Source organism: Macaca fascicularis, chromosome 11, assembly GCF_037993035.2.
Source record: "Macaca fascicularis isolate 582-1 chromosome 11, T2T-MFA8v1.1".
Lineage (NCBI taxonomy): Eukaryota > Metazoa > Chordata > Mammalia > Primates > Cercopithecidae > Macaca > Macaca fascicularis.
The window spans coordinates 86,430,856-86,457,426 of NC_088385.1; the positions used below are offsets into that span (position 1 = coordinate 86,430,856).

At 37.2% G+C, this 26,571-nt stretch overlaps 1 protein-coding gene across 5 annotated transcripts in view; it reads right to left on the reverse strand.

Moving 5' to 3' along the window:
• PAWR (pro-apoptotic WT1 regulator) overlaps positions 1 to 26,571 on the reverse strand; it is an 87,711-nt gene that overhangs the window by 13,771 nt on the left and 47,369 nt on the right. For all 5 annotated transcript variants that reach the window (XM_074007471.1, XM_074007470.1, XM_074007472.1 and 2 more), the window contains exons 3-4: positions 21,084 to 21,215; positions 13,108 to 13,142 (exon numbers count right to left, since the gene is read on the reverse strand). In XM_074007471.1, the coding sequence (XP_073863572.1) occupies positions 13,108 to 13,142; positions 21,084 to 21,215 (167 nt within the window). The remainder of the gene's footprint in view (positions 1 to 13,107; positions 13,143 to 21,083; positions 21,216 to 26,571) is intronic.

The following is a 26,571-nucleotide window of genomic DNA, read 5'->3' on the forward strand; positions in this document are numbered from 1 at the left end:
CTAAACAGAGAGAGAGAGGCCAATGTGGAGGCTATTGTAATCACCTATGTAAAAAATGATGGTATCCTAGATTGGTGTGATGGCAATGAGATACTCAGAAGATAAACTCAACAAGGCTTGGTGAATGAATGGATATGGGCGAGATAGGGAAAAAAAATGTGGGTCAGAAATAATGTCCAGGCTATTGACTTGAGCAAAAGTAGATGTTGATGTCAACTACTGAAATCCATCAGGTTTCACAAGCTTACTTTTGAAAATGCTTAGTTTAGTACGCTTCTGAGATATCTAACGGCAGATATTTAATAGCTGTTGATTATATAGGTATGGAGCTAACGATCTGGAGTCTTCAGCATTATGTATAGATAGTAACTGAAGTCATTGGAGTGAATGAAATTTCTACCACAAGTACACAAAACCAAAAGAGAATAAAGTCTAAGATTAACAGCTGAGTAGGCTTAGCATAGTGGCTCACACCTGTGATCTCAGCACTTTGTGGGGCCAAGGAAGGAGGACTGTTTGTGGGGCCAAGGCAGGACAACTGTTTGTGGGGCCAAGGCAGGACGACTGTTTGTGGGGCCAAGGCAGGACGACTGTCTGTGGGGCCAAGGCAGGACTGTTTGCAGGGCCAAGGCAGGACGACTGTTTATGCCCAGGAGTTCAAGACCAGTCTGGACAACATAATGAGACCCTATCTCTACAAAACCAAAAATAAAAAATTAGTCAGGCATGGGGGCATGTTCCTGGAGTCCCGAGCACTTGGGACTTGGGAGGCTGAGGTAGGAGGATTGCTTGAGCCCAAGAGCTCCGTTGAGGCTGCAGTAAGCGATTACGCCACTGCACTCAGCCTGGGTATCATGGTGAGACCCTGTAAAAAGAAACAAAAACAAAAAAAAATCAAGTAATACCAATACATAAAGAAGAGGTACAGGAAAGAAAGAACTACAAATAAGAATGGCTAATACCAGCAAAGTGGTAAAAAGAAAATCAACAGAGGCAGGTATCACTAAAGCCATACCATATTATCAAAGAAGACCATTAGAAGCATTTTAAAGGACCTGTTTTACACAAAAAAAGAAGTCCAACTTTCTGCATCCATCCATGACCTTTTAAGTAGAAACTATAATGCTGACAGCTACAAACAAAGCATCCAGAAACATGGATGTCCATTAGTAGTCGTGTATTTGCTTGATGAACAAGTTTAAAACAATATTTCAAAAATGTTTAATTTATTAACAATTTTTAAAACCTTCCATCTTAGGCTTGTCAATACATAAACGGCATCATTATGCAATTTTTTTTTTTTTTTTTTTGAGACAGAGTTTCACTCCTCTTGCCCAGGCTGGAGTGCAATGCCACTATCTCGGCTCACTGCAACCTCCACCTGCAGTCAAGCAATTCTCCTGCCTCCACCTCCCCAGTAGCTGGGATTACAGGCACCCGCCACCATACCCGGTGAGTTTTTGGTATTTTTAGTAGAGATGGGGTTTCCCCATGTTGACCAGGCTGGTTTCCAACTCCTGACCTCAGGTGATCCGCCCACCTCGGCCTCCCAAAGTGCTGGGATTACAGGTATGAGCCACCACACCCGGCCTACATTATGCAAATACAAGGAATAGTGAAAAACAAGATCAGTGCTTCATTCCCAATATGTATTATGTTTTTAGGAAATACTGTCATAATTGTGAAGAATTGTGTTGCTTGATCTTATTGCCAAATTTAGCCGTTTAACCTATTTTAAAGGCCAGATATGCACAGTGCAAAATACTCAGAATAAAAGGCTGCTTCATTAACTCCAAAAAGTTTTTAACATTCTGTTTATGAATGTTAACATAAATCTCTAATATGATCCAAAAAGAATCCTCCCTCCACTCTTAGCTACAAAGACATGAACTATAATGCTCAGAAAAGGAAAAAGAAACGGTATCATCAAAAATAAATGCCACCCCTTACTGGAAGTTTTCCCCCTCTGGGAATTTTCGCATCTTATGTAGAAACACCAGGCGGTGTTGTGTTGGAGGAAATTACGCTATTACTCTAAAAGTATCATGAGAATGAGATTGGCAGCATTAAGAGATTACAGCTACAGGAATTTTCCACTAAAATAGACATTATAAAGCTTTAGCAATAAGAAGAAATACAACACTCAAGGGTAAATCCTACTTTTAGAGTAAGTATCAAATATTCAGAAGTACAGGATATATTCTGAAATTCCTAAATAACCAGCAACTACATGACTGGCTTCCATCCTTTTAGTGTCTTTCACTGCCCTATTCTCTTCACCCTCTGCCACTCTCACTCTTCAAAACAGCTCCTTGCTCTGTTTATCTCTCTTCTTCCTTTAAATACAAACATACACATAAGCACATATGCCAACAACTAAAAATAAAAATCAAGTCTCATTAAACTCTCATAACTCTTTATTAAAATTGACACATATTTATTACAGAAAACAGAAAATACAAATGAGAGTAATTCCACTAACCCAGAGATAATGTCCATTAACATTTTATAACATATTAGCAAATGTTTAGCCTTTTGGATTAGATTCCTTTTAAAAATCTTAGGAAAAATATTTATCTTCTCCCAGAAAAATAAACAATATCTTCTTTTACACAGAATTTTAGCAGTTTATCATATGAATAGTTCTCAGATAATACTTTATATATGATACTTTGTTTTGTATCATACTTTTTTGTACTATGCTCTCTCCTCCATTTTACATAAACAGGTAATAATTTTCTTATATTTTTCTATAGCATCATTTTAATGGCTGCATTGTAACTCTACAGCAATATATTATAGTTTTTAATCTATCTCATTATTAAAAATTTAAGTTGTTTCAGTTAGGGAATATCATACATACTCATTTCTGGTATATTAAATATAGTGAATTATCCTAAAGAGATCAAATACATGTGGCTGCTCAAATTTCACCACCTGAGAGCTAGACAAGTCCAGAAAACACTCTCCAAATATAGTTTATTATATACAGTAGAAACAGCTAAAATTATACATTCCTTATTATCATCTTAACATGGGTGTCCTAAACAGCCAAGCATAGTACTCTGCGCCTTTGAACTATTCAATAAATATCTGACATATAATGTGTATATATATATTTTTTTAAAAGCCTTCAACTAAGCAATATGAAAAATTTCTGTGTACTAAGAAAAAGGGTCACACAAAAACTTGTACATGAATGTTCACAGCCTATTGTCTATTATATGTATATTTCGTATTAGTCAAAAAGTGTAAAGAATCTAACATGTCCATTATGTTAATCCAAATGGTAAAACATAATATAGTACATCCATGCAAACTACAATATGGAATCATCTTGAAAAAATTATGCTTAGTAAATGATGAGACACAAAAACCCACATACTTGGCCAGGTGCAGTGGCTCATGCCTATAATCCCAGCACTTTGGGAGGCCCAGGAAGGCAGATCACTTGAGACCAGGAGTTCAAGATCAGCCTGGCCAACATGGCAAAACCCTATCTCTACTAAAAATACAAAAATTGGCTGGGTTGGGTGGTGCCTACCTGTAGTCCCAGACACTTGGGAGGCTGAGGCACAAGAATCACTTAAACCCGCAAGGCGGTGGGTTGCAGTGAGCCAAGATCACACTACTGCACTCCAGCCTGGGTGACACAGCGAGACTCTGTCTCAAAAAAAAAAACAAAAAACCAAAAAAACAAGAAAGCCATATACTGTATGATTCCATTTATCTGAAATATTCAATATACACAAATCTATAAGGATAGAAAACATACTACTGGTTGCTGAGGGATGGGGCAGAGGAAGAATGGATATGAAGGGTATGGAGTTTCCTTCATGGTAGAACAAATTTTGGAACTAGACAGCAGTAATGGTTGTGAACACTGTGAATGTCCTAAAAATACTGAACTGTACACCTTAAAAGGGTGAATTTTATGGCATTTGAATTACATCTCAATGAAAACAGGGAACAGTATGATCAGTTAAGTGGTTAATTTCCAAATAAATGCACAAAATGCACTTAAAATGACACCAAATATTATTACATGGTTTATTTTTCATTATAATGAAGAAACTCTAGATGTTGTTAGACTTCCTAATTCAGAACAAGTTATTTTCTGACTTTGTACTATAGCTAAAACAAAGTAAAGATCTGAGTGGATCTGTGAAACCTAGAGCCATATATCCAGAAGTTACTTTTTGGGAAAAAATAAAATGAAACGCTATCTTAAAAAGAAAAAAAATCTAGTTACTGGTACCATCCAGTCACTTGGAGTTTAAATAAGCTAATCAAACTGCTAATCAAACTACCACACTGTACCTATTTCCTACCCATGCTAGGCAAATTAACACTACTACCATGAGGTAATGCAACATATGCTGACACAATCTGCAAATTACCTGTTTAATCTCATACAAGTCATTACACTTCACTGTGCCTCAGTTTACTCATTTGTAAAATAAGAATAATAAAAGCATCTCCCTAGGACTATCAAGGAATTAGCTGAATGGAAAGTACTTTGAATAGCACCTGGTACACAGTAATATTATATAAATATTAATAATACTTATGACCTAGAACCATCAGTCCACAAAATGTACAAGAATCCCCAATTTATTTTAAATAATCATTTTATGACTTTCATATACTGTTTCCAAATCTATTAACTAGAAAGGTCAATGCTATTGCATCTCTGACAGCATTGGGTAAAATACAGAACATATTCTAATATAGAAATAATAGATCTTGCCAGGCGCAGTGGCTCACACCTGTAATCCTAGCACTTTGGGAGGCTGAGGCAGATGGGATCACTTGAGGTCAGGAGTTTGAGACCAGTCTGGCCAACACAGTAAAACCCCATCTCTACTAAAAATACAAAAATTAGCCAGGCTTGGTGGCACATGCCTATAATAGTAGCTACTCGAGGGGCTAAGACAGGAGAATTGCACCACTGCACTCCAGTCTGAGTGACAGGGAGGGAGGGAGGGGAGAGAAGGGAGGGAAGGGAGGGAAGGGAGGGAAAGGAGGGGAGGGAGGGAGGAAGGGAGGGAAAGGAGGGGAGGGAGGGAGGGAGGGAGGGAGGGAGGAAGGAAGGAAGGAAGGAAGGAAGGAAGGAAGGAAGGAAGGAGAAAGAAAGGAAAGAAGAAAGGAAAGAAAGGAAAAAAAGAAGGAAAGGAAAGGAAAGGGAGAAAGGAAAGAAAGAAGGAAAGGAAAGGAAGGGAGAAAAAGGAAAGAAAAGAAAAAAGAAGAAAGAAAGGAAGAAAGAAAGAAAGAAAGAAAGAGAAAGAAAGAGAAAGAGAGAAAGAGAAAGAGAGAGAGAGAGAGAAAGAGAGAAAAAGAAAAGATCTTAAAAGGAATAGATTTCTTTAGAAAGGGCCATATATAGCCCAAGAAGACTCGCTTTCTTCAACTACTGAGAGATTCATTTGGTCGTCTTTAGTTTGGATTTTTCACCTTTAAAGAATCTGGCTGATTTCTGGCCAGGTGCACTGGCTCACACTTGTAATTCCAGCACTTTGGGAGGCCAAGGCAGGCAGACCTCTTTAGCCCAGGAGTTCAGGACCAGCCTGAGCAACACAGAAAAACCCCGTCTCTACAAAAAATTTTAAAATTAGCAATTTAATTTTTAATTTTTAAAAATTTAAAAATTAGGGTGTGGTGGCACATGCCTGTAGTTCACAGCCACAAGGCTGGAGGATCACCTAAGCCTGGGAATTGACGGCTGCAGTGAGCCATGATTGCACTACTGCATTCCAGCCTGGGCACTGGAGTGAGACCTTGTCTCAAAAAAAAAAAAAAAAAAAAAGAATCTGGCAGATTTTTCTGGTTTTGACCCTTGACCAACAAACCAAGGAAGTTTGTGTCTACTTGGTGGTTCTCAAAACAAGAACTACTGGTTAAAACGATGATCATGGTGAAACCCTGTCTCTACTAAAAATACAAAATTAGCCGGGTATGGTGGCACATGCCTGTAATCTCAGCTACCCAGGAGGCTGAGGCAGGAGAATCACTTGAACTCAGGAGGCGGAGGTTGCAGTGAGCCAAGATTGCACCATTGCACTCCAGCCTGGGCGACAAGAGCGAAACTGACTCAAAAAAAAGAAAAAAAAAAATCATTAAGTTCCATTTAGGAAAAAAAGTTAACGTTGTGTTGCAACATCTTAAATCTTGAATGAAAACTATGTCTAAATCAATTATTCATCTCTAAATGAACAGGTTCTAATCGGTTTCTTATGAAAGAGCTTGAGAATGAAGTTGAGAACTAAAGGTCTTAACTGGCTATCCCCAACCTTTTTGGCAACAGGGAGCAGTTTCATAGAAGACAATTTTTCCATGGACCAGGGGGATGGCAGGGAGGATGGTTTTGGGATGAAACTGTTCCACCTCAGATCATCAGGCATTAGATTCTCATAAAGGAGCATGTAACCTAGATCCCTCGCATGAGCAGTTCACAATAGAGTACGTGATCCTATGAGAATCTAATGCTGTTGCCGATCTGGCAAGAGGCAAAGCTCAGGCAGTAATGCTCACCTACTGCTCACCTCCTGCTGTGTGGACTGGTTCCTAACAGGACACAGACAGGTAAGCAGTCCACACCCCGAGGGGTGGGGACCCCTAGCTTAAAGTATTTCACAGTGTCTCAAATTAAATGCATTTATGTTATGTAGAAGTCTTACTTAAACAACAGCAAAGATTTAGTTTATGGAATCATCTACACGGAGTTAGTTCTGCTATAATACAACATAAGTGTTTCTAAAATCACTGTGTTATGCAAAAATCACTCAATAAAAACATGAGGAGCCAGGCATGGTGGCTCACACCTGTAATCCCAGCACTTTGGGAGGCTGAGGTGGGTGAATCACTTGAGGTCAGGAGTTTGAGACTAGCCTGGCCAACATGGCAAAAACCCATCTCTACTAAAAATACAAAAATTAGCCAGCCATGGTGGCAGATGCCTATAATCCCAGCTACTTGGGAGGCTGTGGCAGGAGAATCACGTGAGCTCAGGAGGCAAAGGTTGCTTGAGCCCAGGAGGTAGAGGTTGCAATGAGCCAAGATCATGCCACTGCACTCCAGCCTGGGTGACAGAGTGAGACTCCACCTCAAAAAAAAAAAAAAAAAAGGGTGGGGGGAATTATACAGAAAATGGGGTTGGCGGACAATGTTCTAAAACTTCATTAGTGACACATTATAAAAGATAGTAGCCTAATATAAAGTGGTAGTACAGTTTTACAGGTTAAACAGCTAAGAAATACATAAATACGGCATTTTATCTTGAAAAAGCACAGTGAAGTTTCCTTATAGAAGCTGGTTGGCAGCAGAAGGGTTGCAGCTTATGGGTTAATATGAAATGTGAGAAAGAAGATATCTGAAATTAGACTGGTAGTTGTAACATCACATGTGGAAGTGATAGGGACAGGAGGCAGGAAAATTCTGGGCAGAAGAGGATGGTACTGGTGAGGGTCCCACCCTCAATCCTTGAACTGTGGCCCAAAATGAGAACATGCATTCCTGCTGTCTTGCTTGAATGTTGCCTTTTCCAAAACCACCCATGGCCTGTTCTGCTCCCCATCCTGTGCCCATAAAAACCTCAGGCTCTGCCACCAGAGAGAGGAGAAGAAGAGAAGAAGAAAAGCCGTTTGACTTCAGAGTAATGGCTTGACAGTGTTGCTCCAGGGAAAGATTATCTTCCCCCTCCATCCCCTTTCCAGCTCCCCTTTCATTGGCAATATAATCCTCAATATTCACCACCCTCCAATTCGTTCATGTGACCTGATTTTTCCTCGACACTGAAGGGTGCAAATGCTAAAGGCTGTCATACTGACCCTATGCTCTTGCTAGCAGAGAGCAACTAACTGCCTCACAAGAAAAGGCAGAGGGCCCACTGAACTGTTTAACACTTAAGCCGTCCATGGACAGAAAAGCTAAAAGAGCACTAACTATAATACTCCTTCTGGGACTTCAGGGGTGGTGGGCATCCCCCTAGATACTGCCATGGAGACAGTACAGAATTCATTCCTGCCAGCGACCAAAAGCACTCACCCCAGCTCTTGCACCTGCTCACCTGTGCTCCCCGCTCCCACAAGGAGTAGAATGCAGTGGGTTTGAGTGAGTGAAATTTGCCCCTGCCCCACCAAAGCGCCTGGTTAGGTCCAGTACCTGTGCACCTGCAAAGGGGCCAGGGAAACTTTCCTGCTTCAGAAGCAAAGCTGTAGCTCATACTGAGGTACCTGGTAGATGTTTGCCAAGAATGCCTGAGAGCCTTTTGTGTATTCAGTTGAGCTGGGTAAGGTTTTCAGCATTTACCTAGCATTTCTGGTGAACAAAACTGTGTATAAGCAAAGGTAAAATTTGAGGTAGGGTCAAATTGTTCCCTAATGTACCAATTAGGACCAATTTGCATTTCCAAAGCAAGCACTATAACAGAATTGACTTTGCAAGAAAATTCTGACCCCGAAGAAAAAGAATCCAAATAAAGTAGACAGAATATTTGGATATTTATCCAAATAAAGTAGACAGAAATTATGGGTCACCACAGCAGTGATAGTGAGGATTTCTGATATATTTATGCTATACTTCATTTAAAAGGCAGAAATCACTCGGTTGATACTAGCCATTATTTAGAGAACTAAAAGGTGAAGATACTCATGTTACATTAGGTGAGGAGTAAACCAGAATGTAAAAGTGTACATCCATTATGCTCACGGTTATACATACAAAAAGCCTAAAAAAACAAACTGGAAGTAAAAAGTAAAAGCAATGTTAACAGTGCTTGACTTAGATTTTGGTAAGATTTTCTAATCCTAACTTTCTTTATTTCTTAAATCTTCTAGTGGGTATGCATTACTTTTTAAATGGAGAAAACAATGTTTAAGTTGTATAATGTTTCTATCTTGATCATATGCAGTAGTTGCAAAAAGTATTAAGGAAAGAAAAGTCCTGACGAAGTTACATGAACTATAAAACTATAATAATACTGTGAAACACTGCAGATATGAAATAGGGCTTAACATCAAAATTTTGGCTAAGATAAGGTTAATATTTTCTGACATTCATATCTTGATGTGTCTATGCTCTTTATAAAAACAAAAACTAGTAATATTTCCTCTTTCTGCTCAGATGGAATGTGGTAAAATAGTTCACTGAAGTAAACAAAGCCTTTTTCCTCATCTGTGAAAGACATGCCTGCCCTGGCTGTCACCTGATGAGGCTAACTATCAGGTAATGTATGTGAAAGTGCTTTAAAAACTACTAAACCTATTAAGGTTACTTGGAGGGGAGGGGGTAGGTAGAGAAGTGCTGAGAAGCACTTATTACTTTGCATAAATGTTGCTTAATAAAATAATACTGAATTAAGCATATTTGTGAAAACAAGAGCCAGTTAATAACTAACTGAATGGTAAAACACTGTTTGTCTTGTTTCCCCTGTTGTTTGTTTTATTTAGAGTTGGGATCTCACTGTCTCCCAAGCTGGAGTGAGGTGGCACCAATCATGGAAGACTCTGGGGCTCAAGTGAGCTTCCCATCTCACACCTCAGCCTCCACTGCAGCTAGGACTACAAGTGCTTACTACAAGCACCCAACTAATTTTTTTCTTTTTCTTTCTACTTTTTTAAGAGATGTTGTCTTGCTATGTTGCCCAAGCTGGTCTCAAATTTCTGGCCCTCAAGTAATCCTCCACCTTAGCCTTCTGAGTTGCTGGGATTACAGGCATGAGCCACTACACTAACTTCACCTGTTATTTATGAATAGTAAGTTGCATACCCTGGCTAATCCTGCCCTTTATAAGTCCTTAAGACTGTCTTGCCTTTTCTTTTCTTTTTTAAAAGTTTTTAACCAATGCACTATAAATTTACTTTCCAAATAAAAATTTTGTTAAGAAAATTACACATTGAGGCTAGGCACAGTGGCTCATGCCTCTAATCTGAGTACTCTGGGAGGCAGAGTTGAGAGGATCACTTGAGTTTGAGATCACCCTGGGAAACACGGAGAGATCCTGTCTCTACCAAAAATTAAAAAAAAAAAAAGAAAAGAAAAGAAAAAGAAAATTACACATTGAAAAAAAAAAAACCCCCACAAATTCATAACACCAATCCACCTTTACTAAATCTTGAGTTTCAGAAATTACATAACCCTCACCTTCAAATAGTTCCCTACAGTTAAACACATTTTTATAAGGAAAACCGGGAATATGTAAGACACATTCTACGTAAGTCAATTCAAGTTTAAAAAACAGCATAATTAGACTGAGCATGTAACAGACTCAAGGCTAAAAGTGTACATTCTTATTTGTGAGAAAAATTAAGTATTTAATTCATAACTTATAAGAGCATACACTCAAATGAATCTTCTGGGTGTTTGAACCTTCTAATGACTTTAAGAGTTATTTCTAGTTATATAAAATTTATATATATATTTATATATAGATCTTATATCTATTTATATATAAATCTTATATATTATATATGTATTTTATATAAATATACAATATATAATTTACATATTATATATAATTTCTCATGTTATTTAGTTTACTGAAAATATTTTCTATTTTCAGTTATATATATAAAAACTAAGCTACTAGGTTTACTGGAAATATTTTCTTACATGAGATGCCAAATTTCTTTTACTCTATTCTCCCTTTTCTTCATTCCCATTAGTCAGCAGACACCTTCACTAAGAAACATCTATTCTCTAGTCATTGCTATAACTTGCTGACAGATTAATGAAAATAACGAACTGTTGATATAAAATGTAACACACTTCTACTAGATAAGAGATAATTTCATATATAGACTCTAGGTTTTGTGGCTTTTTAAGTTTATGTGTGTGTGTGTTTTTTTTTTCTTTTTAGATGGCATTGAAATGGGAGCTCCGAACCAATAAAAAATGATGGGAAGTTTTAAGATATTTATAACAGTATTAAACGGGCAAATCTTTGAAAGCTGAAAAGTAACAAACCACATGCTCTAGGCTATGAGAATACAAGTATGAAAAAAACAAACACATGGACATGTCACAAGTAATAGTCTCAAAAGTTTCACAAAAATTTATACAAGAATAAGTTTGCCTTCTGATTTAACACAATGACATGTAAATAAAGCTTTTGATAGGATTTATAAAATTATTCCCCTCTTGATTCGAATTAAAGAACACAAATTTGAAAAGTGTCATTCGTAATTTAAGACTATTGTTTGATAAGAACTAAATGTATAAGATAATACAACAAACTTGTTAAGTTGCCACAGTTTATCTTTAGTCTCCAACCAAAAACTAATGCTTAAAAATTTTTGGTTTGAGAATGTGGTATGGGAACAGGCCACATCAAGGCTATTTCATAATTATTTCTGGAAAAAGAAAAAGGATTTTTTTTCCAGTTTAAACTATTAATGGTAAACAAAAGGGCCGGGGTGCGGTGGCTTACGCCTGTAATCCCAGCACTTTGGGAGGCCGAGGTGGGCAGATCACAAGGTCAGGAGATAGAGACCATCCTGGATAACACGGTGAAATCCCTTCTCTACTAAAAATACAAAAAATTAGCCAGGCGTGGTGGCGGGCACCTGTAGTCCCAACTACTCAGAAGGCTGAGGCAGGAGAATGGCGTGAACCCAGGAGGCAGAGCTTGCAGTGAGCCAAGATTGTGCCACTGCACTCCAGCCTGGGCAACAGAGCGAGACTCCGTCTCAAAAAAAAAAAAAAACAAAAAAGGCAAACAAAAACAGGTTTTATTATACCTACATCAAAATTACCCAGAAATGAAAATAAAAGCAGTAACAGTAGTAAACGTACTGATTGTTTTCCCATGTGCCAGAAACTATTTCAGATTTACTTACTCTTGCTGATTATCTTGACCTTCTCATCTCTTTCTGTTGCTAATAAATACTGTAGCCCATGACAAAAATTAAATTTTATTTTTATATAACAGTGTAAAAATAGAGTATTGGTTAACGAATGTTTTATTTATAGCCTAATTATTTTAAACTCCAACATACAAATAGATGAAAATAAGGGTTTTACATGTATAAATCTAGGCAGGTGGTCTTACATAGTTAATAAAAATATGGGCTCTAGAGTCAGGTTGCCAGAATTCAAATCGATTTTACTGTTGACTAGGTTTTTAACCCCAGAAAAATTATTCTACTTATTTAACCTCATGTCTCTCATCTATAAAATGGAAATAAATATTATTCCTGCCTTATAAGATAATCATGAGAATTGAAAGAACTCTATGTAAAGCACTTTGGACACAGTAAGTACTCAATAAGATTTATCATTCTAGGATTATTAGCACAAGTATGACCACATGCTTCTGCAACATTTATGGACTCAACAGGGAAGAAGGAAGTGAATATCCTAGACACCTCCACTTGTACCCAATTCTGATTTTCTTCCTATACATAAACACGCACAAACACATTCTCTGGTAGAAGTGTTACTCATTGTGTACAGGTGGTGCAATGCGATCTGTGTCCTCCCAAAATTCGTATGTTGAAGCCATAACCTTCAATGAGATGGAGCCCTTGGGACATAATTGGGTTTAAATGAGGTCACGAGGATGAGACCCTCATGATGGGATTAGTTCCTTTATTAAGAAGGGACCTCAGAAAGCTTACTTTCCCCTCTTCCTCCCTCTCTCTTTCTCTTTCTCTCTGCCGTGTGAGGACACAGTGAGAAAGTGGCTACCTATAAGGCAGGAAGAACCAGAACCTGACAATGGTGGACATGCAGCCTCCAGAAATGTGAGAAAATAAATTTCTGTTGTTTAAGCCACCAGTCTATGGTATTTTGTTATGGCACTCCGAGCTAACTAATACAGATGGGTCTACTTGTATTTTCAATATTTAAATACATGAGAAATAACAATTCAAGGCATTTATTTTGCAAAGTTCATCAACATTTATTTTTCAAAGACTGCGGCATGTCAGAGTAAGCCATGGTCAGGCAGACATTATACTCCTGCTTACAATGTAATTTATTTTTAAGAGCACAATAGTAAGTAAGGTTCGTTACTTTTCAAAGAGCTACTTTAAACAGTTCTAGTTAAGTCAATGTCAGACAGATATTACATTCATGCCTACAATATGTTTAAGTCATAAGGATTCTTACCTTTTATATCTGCCTGAAACTGTTCTAGGTGGCTCCTGTAAAGTAAAAATAATTACGTATCAGTTTGAGTATGTATGTACACAATTAATGATTACATAAAATAGTTGATAGAGAATATCTAAATTTTTTTCTGAGACGGAGTCTTGCTCTGTCACCCAGGCTAGAGGGCAGTGGCGCGATCCTGGCTCACTGCAAGCTCCGCCTCCCAGGTTCATGCCATTCTCCTGCCTCAGCCTCCCGAGTACCTAGGACTACAGGCGCCCGCCACCACGCCAGGCTAATTTTTTGTATTTTTTTAATAGAGACGGGGTTTCACCGTGTTTGCCAGGATGGTCTCGATCTCCTGACCTCGTGATCCACCTGCCTCAGCCTCCCAAAGCGTTGAGATTACAGAGGCGTGAGCCACTGCACCCGGCCGAGAATATCTTAATTTTTAAAAGACCAACTTGAAGCAATTACTGGTTTAAAAAATTCACATATTGCTGCTCAAACAAAACAGGAGTCTACATCTGATTTTTCAGTCCAAATCAATCACTTTTTTAAAATGATGTTTTTAATAAAGAAGTATTTTTAAAGCTCAGAAAATGGACAAGGCTGGGGGCATCATTCATCACCCAGTCAGCTTAAATCCCTTTGAAAGTCAAGGGGCATTAAAAAGTACCACTATTATATTCTTTTTTTTTTTTTTTTTTTGAGACGGAGTTTCGCTCTTGTTGCCCAGGCTGGAGTGCAATGGTGCAATCTTGGCTCACTGCAACCTCCGCCTTCTGGGTTCAAGCGATTCTCCTGCCTCAGTCTCCTGAGTAGCTGGGATTACAGGCATATGCCACCATGTCCAGCTAGTTTTGTATTTTTAGTAGAGACGGGGTTTCTCCATGTTGGTCAGGTTGGTCTCAAACTCCTGACCTCAGGTGATCCACCCACCTCAGCCTCCCAAAGTGCTGGGATTACAAGTGTGAGCCACCATGCCCGGCCTTACAGTCTTTATATATCTCCCTTTGTCTTTTTTCTGCCATCATTTTTTCTAAAACTTATAACTCACCATATGCATATAGTAATCAGTTCCTATTTTTAAAGACTATATATACAGCTAAAAATGAAAAGTGAAAAAGTACATTTTAATATTGTGCTGATTCTAAGCTACTAAAAAAAAGATTGCTGAAAGTTAACATTAACCATTGGGGTAGAAAAATTGTTACCTTGCAAATAACTAGGCAGTCATTTCTCTGTTCAATCTTTTGACAGTCTAGGTTCTCCAAATACTTCTGCAGTTTCACTTTAATGAAACAGGTCAAAATCAAATGATGTCTTTAAAAATTGTTAACTTTTTTCCTAATTAATCATTAAGTTGCCAAGAGAAATCCTACAATTAAAGAAGTTCTCATCCAGTTAAAGCAAAAGAATACCTTTATAAGATAACCAGTTCCAGAGTAAAAGAGTAAATACTGACTGCATGATGCAATAAAAGACTAGCAATGTGGGGAACCAGTACAGCAAACCATATGATTAAGAGGAAGGATCATATCAAATTTCCAAGCAGACAGGCTACTTGGCAGCTAGGAGACTATGGGTTTATCCTCTATCAGTGTCTACTTATCTCTAAAATGGAATAACAGTGCCTATTTTATTGGGTTGTTGTGGAGATAAAATGACATAAGTGAGTAAAATTAGCACAGTCCCTTCCAAATAGGCTTTCAATTTCAATTTGATAGCTAAAACCAACATAAAACTAACTGGGATAAGGAAAAATCTTAATTGAATTTTCTGCATGGAATTTGAGTAAGTCTGTCTTAATTATTCCAAGTCAATAAATTCCCATTACAGAAGCCTATATTACTTAGTTTAATATAATTTTTGTCCCAATTTTTCATGTATATATCTTATATTCTAAGTAAAATGTAAGTGTCTGGCAGATAGGGACCCTCCACCAGCAATTCCTTTCTTTCTCCCCCAAAACCCCAGTTCGCCTAGTATGCAATAAATATATACTGACAACTTAGGGAAATAACTTCCTTGGTAATCTACAGTTACAAAAAAGTACCACTTGGGAAATAATCAGCAGCAGGAAATAACCAGGTGACAAGATACTCCAGTGACTACGTACATGGGTTTGACCCCACAAACAGACTTAGGGCTGGGGAAGTCATGCCTTGACAGTTGATACAAAGACACTTTAACCATCCCTGAGCATCAGTTGTTCTTACAGCAGGACAACAACAAAACCTGGCAAGCAGACTTTAAAGAGTTTCTTATCTGCCTGTCATTAAGCAGATACCCACTAATCTGTACTTTTGATTAAGCAGACACCCACTAATCTGTAATTTTGTACCAAACACGTAAAACAGATCCCCTATTTATTTAGATGGCTATTTAAATAAAGTAGAAAGAAATATTAAGCTTATGTATACTCACTCAAAGTATACCTTATTAAATGTGAGTGATAATGATTCATACAGAATTTTTTCCAGCTGGGCGCAGTGGCTCATACCTGTAATCCTAGCACTTTGGGAGGCCAAGGGGAGTGGATCACTTGAGCCCAGAAGGTCAAAACCAGCCTAGGCAACATGGCGAAACTCTGTCTCTACATAAAATACAAAAATTAGCTGGGTGAAGTGGCATGCACCTGTAGTCCCAGCTACTCGGGAGGCTGAAGTGGGTGGACTGCTTGAACTCAGGAGGCACAGGTGGCAGTGAGCTGAGATCACACTACTATATTCCAGCCTGTGCAACAGAGCAAGACCACGTCTCAAAAAAAAAAAGTTTTTCCCCTGCTAGTTTCACAAACAGTATTTGGATTAACATTTTACAAACAGCTTCTTTTATTAAATTCCCTGATATTACCCTATATGAACTAAACTAAGGCATATGATGTCTGTCTATACATGCATGAGAAAAAATGCCAGAATCTCCAAAATAAAGTTCTGAAACAACACATATCATTTCTCTCACATCTCTCGCATTTGGGTTATATTTGAAATATCTCAGAACATGCCACATCAGCTTGATTGCCCAGACTGCCTTTTACTGAAATGGAGTCAGCAAAATTGCTAAATGAGAACAACCCTTACTAGATTTATTCATGTGTGGGTTACTGGTATATCAACTGAAATGGTACAAATAACTTGACAACAAACACTAATTTTTTTTTTTTGAGATGGAGTCTCGCTCAGTCGCCTAGGCTGGAGTGCAGTGGCGTGATCTCGGCTCACTGCAAGTTCCACCTTCTGGGTTCACGCCATTCTCCTGCCTCAGCCTCCTGAGTAGCTGGGACTACAGGCGCCCGCCACCTCCCCTGGCTAATTTTTTGTACTTTTAGTAGATACAGGGTTTCACCATTCACAGGATGGTCTCAATCTCCTGACCTTGTGCTCCGCCCACCTCAGCCTCCCAAAGTGCTGGGATTACAGGCGTGAGCCACCACGCCCGGGCCAACAAACACTATTTCTGAGGCTTGAAACAGACATTTTCTGTAATATGGTAAAACTTAGAGTAATAGATATGTAGAGTAGAATTTTAACAAAAACAGAAATGTAAAATGGAGGGCATTTTCAGCAACTCTAAATTGCAGTGGCATTATAGTAATTTCACACTTTGATCCAATTATAAATGACTTAAAAGTCAGTATCAGACAAGTTTTGAGTTAAGTATGTTAACCAGAAGTCATGTAAAAATATCAGATTTCTACATGTATCTACAGTTGTTTGGGTTTTTTTTTAAAAAAAACAGTCACTTAAAACATACCTCAGTAAGTAAGTTTTACACAGTATTTTCCACACTGCTAGCTTGATGCAGTTGATAAAATTAGAACTTCCACATACTAGGTTGGTGCAAAAGTAACTGCGGTTTTGTCATTACAGTCATTCCATACTCAAGTCTGAGATATACAAATAATCAAAATTTAAGCTATACTTATTTCTGGTATATTGCTAGCATTTCAATAGTTAAGATTTTGAAGCACACAGACAACACTTAAGTTTATTCCTTATTGGTGGATTTGAATATGGTCTTTTATTAGAGATTATACATTTTGAAGCTAAATGTTATTTTATAATGATTCTTGTAATCAAAGTATAAACTTTAGGCAGGGCGCAGTGGCTCAAGCCTATAATCCCAGCACTTTGGGAGGCCAATGCAGGCAGATCACCTAAGGTCTGGAATTGAAAACCAGCCTGGCCAACATGGTGAAACCCTGTCTCTACTAAAAATACAACAATTAGCCGGGCGTGGAGGTAAGTGCCTGTAATCACAGCTACTTGGGAGGCTGAGACAGGAGAATCACTTGAACCAAGGAGGCAGAGGTTGCAGTGAGCCGATATCGTGCCACTGCACTCCAGACTCCATCTCAAAAAACAACAACAACAAAAACTTTTAAAAGTAAAATGTTTCCCACACTGGATAGATTATATCAGTATGATTAGAGACTGGGAGGGGCGGTAGCCTTCTCATGCATGTTAAAAATGGGCAATTAAAGGTGGAGTTTAAAGTGATTTCCATATCCTGGCCAAAAAAAGAAAACTGGGCATATCTTAAATTAGAAATGTTAGAGAGAGAGAAAAAATTAACCTATATGGTGCAGTGAAAGAATCCCTTATAATTTTTTAGCTTTATTTTTAATGGACAAATAATAATTATATATATGTATAAGATTCAAAGTGATATTTTTATTTCAATACATGTATATATTTTGGAAGGATCAAATTACAGTAATTAGCATGTCCGTCTGATATATTTTCGATGTCCCCTCCAAATCTCATGTTGAAATATAATCTCCAGTGTTGGAGGTGGGGCCTGTTGGAAGGTGACTGGATCATGGGACTGGATTTCTCATGAATGGTTTAGCACCAATGAGATCTGGTTAAGAGTATGGGACCTGCCCCCTCTCTCTCTTGCTCCTGCTCCTATCATGTGATGTGCCTGCTTCCACTTTGCCTTCAGTCATGAGTAGCTCCCTGAGGGCCTCATGAGAAGCTGAGAAGATGTTGGTGCCATGCTTGTACAGCCTGTAGAACCTGTGAGGCAATTAAACCTCTTTTTCTTATAAATTACCCAATCTCAGGCATCTCTTTATAGCAATGCAAAGAACGGCCTATACAGGTGACTTCAAATACTCATCACCTTCAAATACGCATCACGTGACCGCGCCCAGGTGCAAGGTTCAAGTAATTCTTGCGCCTCAGCCTCTTGAGTAGCTGGGATTACAGGTGAACACCACCATGCTCAGCTAATTGTTGTATTTTTAGTAGAGACGGGGTTTTGCCATGTTGGCCAGGCTGGTCTTGAACTTCTGGCATCAAGTGATCCACCCACTTCGGCCTCCCAGAGTGCTGGGATTACAGGCATGAGCCATTGCACCAGGCCCTTATCACTTCTTTCTGGTGAGAACATTTAAAATACTCAGCTATTTTGAAATATACATTATTATGAACTATAATCACCTTGCTGTGCAATAAAACAAATTATTCCTCCTATCTAACTGTAACTTCGCACCCTGGCCAATGTTTCTCCTTTCTCCATCTACCTTAGCCTCTGGTAATCACCATTCTACTCTCTACTTCTATGAGTTTGACTGTTTTGGATTCCACATATAAGTGAGATCACTGCGACAAAATGGATGAAGGCAGCGGACATTATGTTCACTGAAGTCCCTAATAATTTTAAAGAGGAAAATGCTTAACATTCTTACATGTTAGAACAAAATTCCACACAAATATAAATGTTACCTTAGATGTCTTAACTATATTTCTGTAGCCACAAAAATTTCTAGGCAAAGAAACAACTACATAATTTTTGGTACTTTAATAATTACTACTCCATACTAAATAGGGACAAAAAATGAAGAAATACAGTAGTCCTTTTCCCTTTATCCAAGTTTTCACTTTCTACAGTTTCAGTTACCCATGGTCAACCCGTGGGCATTAATAAAATTAAATTTTTAATATTGTATTATTTAATAATTTTAATTAATAAATTTAATTATTTAAATTATAACTTAATTAAAATATTAAATGCAAAACTCAAAAAATAAAAAATTCATAAACTTTAAACTGTGAGTTGTCCTGACTAGCATGATGAAACTTGGTGCTGTCCTGCTCCATCTTGCCCAGGGCCTAATCGCTTTGTAAAACGTATCCACAGTGTCTATGCTCCCTACCTATTGGTCATTTGGGAGCCACCCTGGCTATCAGACTAACTGTTGTGGTATCCCAGTGACTGTGTTCAATTAACTTTTCTTTTATTTAGTAATTGTCCCAAAGTACAAGAGTAGTGATGCTAGCAATTCTGATATGCCAAAGAGAAGCTATAAAGTGCTTCCCTTAAATGAAAAGGTAAAAATTCTCAACTTAATAATGAAAGAAAAATCATACCCTGAAGTTGCTAAGATTTATGATAAGAACAAATCTTCTATCCATGAAATAAAAGGAAGGAAAAACAAATCTGTGCATAGTATAAATAGCGTTCAGTACTATCTATATTTCAGGCATCCATTGGAGGTCTTGGAAGAGAACTCCCTTTGATAAGGGGAGACTGCTATACTAGTATCACTGAAACTGCTTGTAAAAAGTACAACTGTTAAGACTGGTACTGGTCTTAAAAGTTTCAAAGACTATGTAATTAGATCTCCCAAAAATCCTTAAGTCTGTTATACAACTGATCTCAAATATACTTGTTCTGAAATAATCTTCCCTGCAATGGGATGGTTTCTATTACTAAAGGGAAGGGGAAAGATCTATGTAGAACTGAGAAAATGTTGGCAAAGCACAAACTATTTTGTGTGAATTTAAATAAAACACTGCTTTATTCAAGCTTATAATGATCAATAAGGAAATCCCCATGAACAGAGTCTGCAGTGGCAGATCAGAACTTCCAACGTATAAACAAGTATAAAAGCATAGGTGAAATAATCAGACAAATACGAGCCCAGATGAATACAGCAAAGTAATACTGATGTTATTCAAATAATCCAGCAACAAAGCCACAGCCCTCAGTAAAATTATGGCATAACATGCTAACTGACCCTCAGAACTAACTTAAAATATCTATATTGGCATGTATAATTTAGTATGATATACTGCTGAAGATGACTGCAGAATAAAATTTCTCTAATGTATAACTGATAAAATGAAAAATAAGAGCTTTATCAAATTAATGAAGATTTTAAAAGGAAAAACTCATCCTTCCCCTTCCTTTCCTGAACAATTAAGTCCTAAAGCCATTAGGCAGGGCAGAGCAACGTGAGGAAACACAATGGCTCAGATCAGGGTATCAGAATACGAGAATCTGCCAGAAAGAAGAGCTGCCTGGCATAGAGAATTCAAGTCCGAGCAAACTAAGGAGACTGCCCACATAGCAGAGCTCACTCACTCTGACCTAAGATATCAGAGCCGGAGCAGAATGAGAAAGATTTCTACAAAGCAGGGAAGGGAAGCCCTCATTCGTGAGGCAAGGTCATAAAGGGAGTCTCATAAAGGGGTAGCCAGAGTCCCAGGTGGAATGTGAAGTTTACCTTCTCAAGAGGGTGGTTCAGAAAAGGGTGATAAGAGCTCTAGCACAGTAAAAAATATCTACCATCTCAGAGGCAGCCTGGCATGGGGTATTCTGTGCCAGAGCCCAGGCAAGATGAAGTGAATGTCCACATGGAGTGGCAGTCTGGCCTGGAGTTGCCAAAACCTAATCAAGTTGAGGAAGAGTCCCCATGAAGGAGCAATCCGACAAGAGTTCTCCGAGTCTCAGCAGGAGTAAAGAGAGGCCCTACAGAACAGCCTGTCAAAGGATGCCCAAGCCAGAAAAGGGTGAAGAGAGTGTTCATGCTTAAGGTGAGCCCAACATGTGATGTCAGAACCCGCTTGTGATAAGGAAGGCATAAGTAGGAGGAAAGAAAGCAATGGGAGATATGTTACTACATACAACTCAAGAAGCATATTTGAAAAATTGCCATTAAAATATATAGTGACTTCCTGGTATTTTTAAATACTCACCTGTAGCAGATAGGAACTGCCTGGATCTAGTAAGTTTACAGCTTCATTCTGCATAGTGTTCTGTTGTGTAATTGCATCTTCTCGTTTTCGCTCTTTCTGCCCTGCTTCATCATCTTCGTACTCATCTAAGCACTGAAAAAAAAAAGTTTCCATTTTATTTCTACTATTAATAGACTGTTTTGATAGTACGTGAAAATACATTTTTATAGCATTAAAGAAATATTTGTGCATTCAGAAATTAGTTTGCACAATAAAAGTTTTTCTTTCAGCAATATGTACATTTAATTCCTATAAATTTTCTGCTTAAAACTTATAGTTCCATAGCCACACTACTGCCAACAAATCTCTTCCCTGAACTTCAACCACCAGTGACAGGGTTTTCTTAAAGAAAGGTTCATTCATTCTTTTTCATTCATTCAATAAGTAAACTACGTCTACCTTAAGGCATTCTGCAGAAGGTAACAAAGGATACACTAAAGAAATGGAATTTATAACCCAGTAGAAAAGATAATACATATATAGATAGATAACTTAGGATAAAGGCCCGTTTTCTAGCTTTATATTCTATGAGCATATAAAGGAAGAGTATTTTTACCTGGAGAGTCAGAAAAGACTATAAAAAACCTTGTAATTTAAAGAATGGTTACAATTTAAATGGTTTTTAATGGAATTGCAGATATATATAAAAAAGAATTACACGTAACAGCATATTGAAAAAGCTTACAAGAGAGGGTTGCTAAAAAACAGAATCAACACCAGAAATTATCTAACTCTACACTTTCTACATAAAAAAAAAAAAGAAACAAATCTCTATCCATTATACACACTATGGGCTGGGTTATCCGCTCCTTGCAACTGAATACATTCCTAACCAATACACTGCCCTAAAGGCTTCTGTGTGAGAACCCACGACCCCTCTCCAACAAACAACAAAAAGAAAACCTCTCTGTAGAGACACCAAGGAACTGACCACAGCAAAGTATAACAGTATGGCAGTGAAGACAATAGCAATCAGACAAAAAAAAAAAAAAAAAAGCTATGCAGAGAGAAGAAAACACTGAAGCTACTGTGCAAATCAAGAAGGTACACTGGAATATTTGGAGATAGGAGGAACATATTGAAAGGGGTACCAAGCTTGATAAAGACAAGGTCTACAATGGAGGACATGGAAGAAAGCATCTGTCTGAGATGGAGTCTTACAACATTAGGATGATAAAGAGAAGAAGTCTGAGGACAGAAATGGAAAGGGCAAATGAAAGGAGCAAGCAGGTTGAGATTCAGAGTTCTCCTGAAATGCAACAGACTGCTTATACGGTGTCACCTGGCCCTTGTCATATCAACCTGCCAAGAGTGGGGCTTGGGGAAACAACACAAAAAAATTATGATACTGCAGCTACTGTTATTGCTATGAGTCTAAACTGTTCTTGACTCTAACTAACCCAGGAGACTAGTGTCTTTTGCCAGAATACACAAGCTAACATGTTAGCCAGCAAGCGGGGTATGATCGCAAAGCCTCAGTTTTTGACAGAGGTGAGGATTCGAAAGGCACAGAGGGAACATAAATCATAGATAACCCAAGAAGTTTAGACTTCTCATTCCATAGCTTGGAATGATATTACAATACTACACAATTCCTTGGGATAAGAGCAAAATGATCAAAATTCTTTTTGGGAAGAACCCGAGTATAGCAATGCAGAGAACAGGAACAGGAATAAAAGTGAAAAGACTAGTTAAGTGACAAGTTAAATGGCATAGGCAATTTTTATCCCATGAAAAATGATATATCCTAAGTGGAAACAGAGTCAGTGAAAGAAATCTGGTATGGGACACCAAAGTGTTAAGAAATTAGTCTTCATTAGAAAAAAAATCTCTCTTAAGACTTTCAAAAACCTTCTCAAATCACTAGACAATATCTTGTTTAATGACAACATACCAGCAAAATTTAAAAGTAAAATCAGACTCAAAGCATTGATGTCCACTATCAACATTAACTGTTATCATTATTCTGAAAGTGCTAGTTGATAAAATTAGATAAGAATAGACAATTTTAACATCAGAAAGGAGGCAAAATTACCATCATTTTAGAGGAAATGATATTGTAAAAAACAAAAACATTTTAGAATTATGAGTTAAGATTTTTTTTCAGTAAATAAGCAAAAAATTTCCTAAAGTAACATCAATAGCCAGTTAAAAAATTTTTAGTAACAACCATAAATAAACTAAAAAATAGTATGTGTATGAAGAAAGCTGTAAGACTTTACTGAGGAATACAAATTAAAACCTACACTTAAATTAAGAAAAACCTAGTATTGTGAAGGTGTCAATAGTCTCTTAACTCATAAATTAAAACTCCAATCAAAATCATGAAGAAATTTATTTGGAAAGTAGGGGTGCATCATCCAGAAGAAAAAATACGTATCAAAAAATTTACTTTTCTAAAAAAGAGGTATGAAACCACACACTCTAGTTAACTTTAAAATGTATAAAAATACCTCATAGACGTCCTAGAACAGAAATAATAAAATAGCATAAAAGGCATTTTAAATCAAGGTGTTCCTTAAAAAAGGGGGGAGGTCATTTAATGAATAGTAGGAGAAGCAAAAGTATGAAATCTGGAAAAGAATAAAGAATGGTCTCATCTAGTCTTCTATTCTGTGAAAGAAATCATCACTCATTCTCCAGCACATGGACTCAAAAATCTCTCACCATAGGCTCCAACTTGATAAATTATCATAGATTAATATAAACAGAAAGCAAAAGTTGAGGCAGGTAGCCATGAACTCCCAGAGCACTGGGATGCTATTTTATTTATCTTTGTTTTCATTTTCTGAGACCCAGCCCCACAACACTAACTTTCCCTCCTCTTGTCCCCTCAACAATCTAGACTCCCTTACCAGCACATGAAAAGAAAAAAGAAAGGAAAAAATAAAATACTCAGTAAATGTTTCATAAAATGAATGAGTTACCAAGATGAGACAAATAATCTTGGAGATAAACTGGGAGGTGAACTGTGATACCCGAAGTTAAAATTCTGAATGCTCTTTCCCATAGCAACACTATTATCCACTGAACTGGGAACCTATTCATCACACATAGTATCCCTATGGATACAGTATGTATCTAACATTCCAGGCAGCTTTTAGTATAGGGATTACTTGATGAATCACAACTTCCCTCCAAAATTCTGCTAGCAACCAGTACAGTTCTTTTAATGACAAGCATCCTACAAATTCTTAAGCAATCTTTTCTAACTGGAATAAATACATCTGGAGGAAGAAGTTGGTGGAAATCATGAGAAATAAGAGAAATCCTGTATCTGCCATACTTAAGAGCAGAAGTGGATTCTCCTCATTCCTTTCTTCAGCTGCACAATAATTTTATTAAGTAGACATACCTACCATATTTTAATCAGAGCTTTATTGATGAACATAATACCCCTCATATTGGAGGCTAGAGTTTCAACATAAGAATTTGAGAGAGACAAAACTTAGTCCATTAATAACATAATAGCTGATCTTATTGGAACCAAAAATAAAACACTTGGAACCTGGAATGCAAAACATCGTTTCTGTTACAGCAAGCTACTGTTGAGGTAACAGTCTTCAATACAAAGTCATTTTTACATTAGGATCAACAACTCAAAAAACAAAACCATACCAGCTCTTCATGAGACTAAAGTTAATTACTATAATAGAAATTTTTTTTTTAATTGTTTAAGGCTTAAGACAGTGTCCTTATTTTTGGTTCCTGCTACATTCTTACATACCAGTCAATTCATATTTTGTATTACAAAGGCAACTCTTGCTTTCAGGTAATTTTTGCACACTATTTTCTATACTATGTGACAAGAACCACTGTTTATCTTTGACTCACTAGTGCCTTCAATGTGTGTGGCATATAGTAGCTACTTAAATATCAGAGGGAGGAAAGAAAAGAAGAAGGAAACTAAGTTAGATACTTATCAATTTATATAGTACCCTTAACTTTCATTTGCTTTAGTTTGACACCCTGCCGATTATATGAATCAAAATACTTAATATTCAAAGAAGTAATGAAAATACACATAACAAATTTAAGGTACAACACAAACTTCTTATCACAGAGTATAAAAGTAGAAACCAAGAAAATCTTCAACGTCCAGGTATCCCCTGCCGTGAATGAGCATTTAAATGCTAATTGAAAGTACAAAGACAGCACTTGAAAGACATTTCAAAGCCTATATAAAATTGCCAAAACGTCCACTAGTAGAGTTTTTGAAACTAGCTAATTCTGATGTTTCAACAAGAAATTTTTACAAAAATTCCTCCCCCACCAAAAGCACAGCATTTACATACGAAACCTACTCTAAATCCTAGATAATCAGAAATCATCCACTGAACCGTCAGCTCATTTGGAGTTTATTTATATTCGTGGCTCTAATCTACAAAGGGAAAAGTAAAAGCAGAGTAAGCTAGAGCTATGTGAAAAGAGATACTCAAACATTTACCTGCTATTTTTCAGCTGTCAGGGAATACCAAAATTTTACATAGCAAAAATAAAACAATATGTAAATGTTTGGTTAGAATGTTAACAATATAAAAAATATTTCACTGACATTTGACTAAATAATTACTACGTGACCAAACATGAATTTTGGTCTACTATGTGTCATGCTGCTCTATAAATTCACACAAGTTAGTATGAAGCAAATGGTAAGACAATAACACTATTGATTCAGATGTGTCAAATCAAACATTAACATACAACAGTTGTTTAGAAGGAAAAACATTCCTTCAGTATAAATGTGCTTATTATGTGGTTCCTCTTCTTTGTAACTGAAATTTTAGATTTGTTTAAATTGCCAAAACCCCGTATCATTGGGTTTTGCTTTACTTTAAAGGACCCAGAGTTCTTGATTTCATCTCATAAGGACAGACCAAAACTTTTATAAGAAAGAGAGAAAACAAAATGTCTACATAAAACAAGTTAATTTTGTCTCAGTTTTGACATTTACTGAAAAATGCTCTTGTGCAGCGTAAGCCTTTTAAAGAATGATAATCATATGCCTTTCTCATTACATAGTTTGGATCAAATTATATGCCTAACAATTACAACCATGAAGTATTCATTTACATACCTCCCTTCAATGTTCAAAACACGTTACTGTTGACCCAGTCACCTAAGTGGAAGATTTAATTAGGACACTAGAAGACAAACATTCCATTTCTCTCTACCTCAGTTGCTTTCCTATTCCCTTTATCAAATAATCGGTACATAAGGAGTGTTGTGCTTCAGAAAGTTTTAAATAAAAACTTTTGTAATTAATTCTCTTTTTCAAAAAAATCTGTGGGCAAAGACAGAAAGCTTTGTGCTTTTTTGTTAGCAAAAACATTTTCACATAAGGTAAAACTAAAAATCCAAGGTAAAGAAAACACAACTTTACTTGAAGTCTAAACTGAAACTTGGCTTTAAAATTCCCTTAGATTCTAAACAGGTTTGCACTTACTTG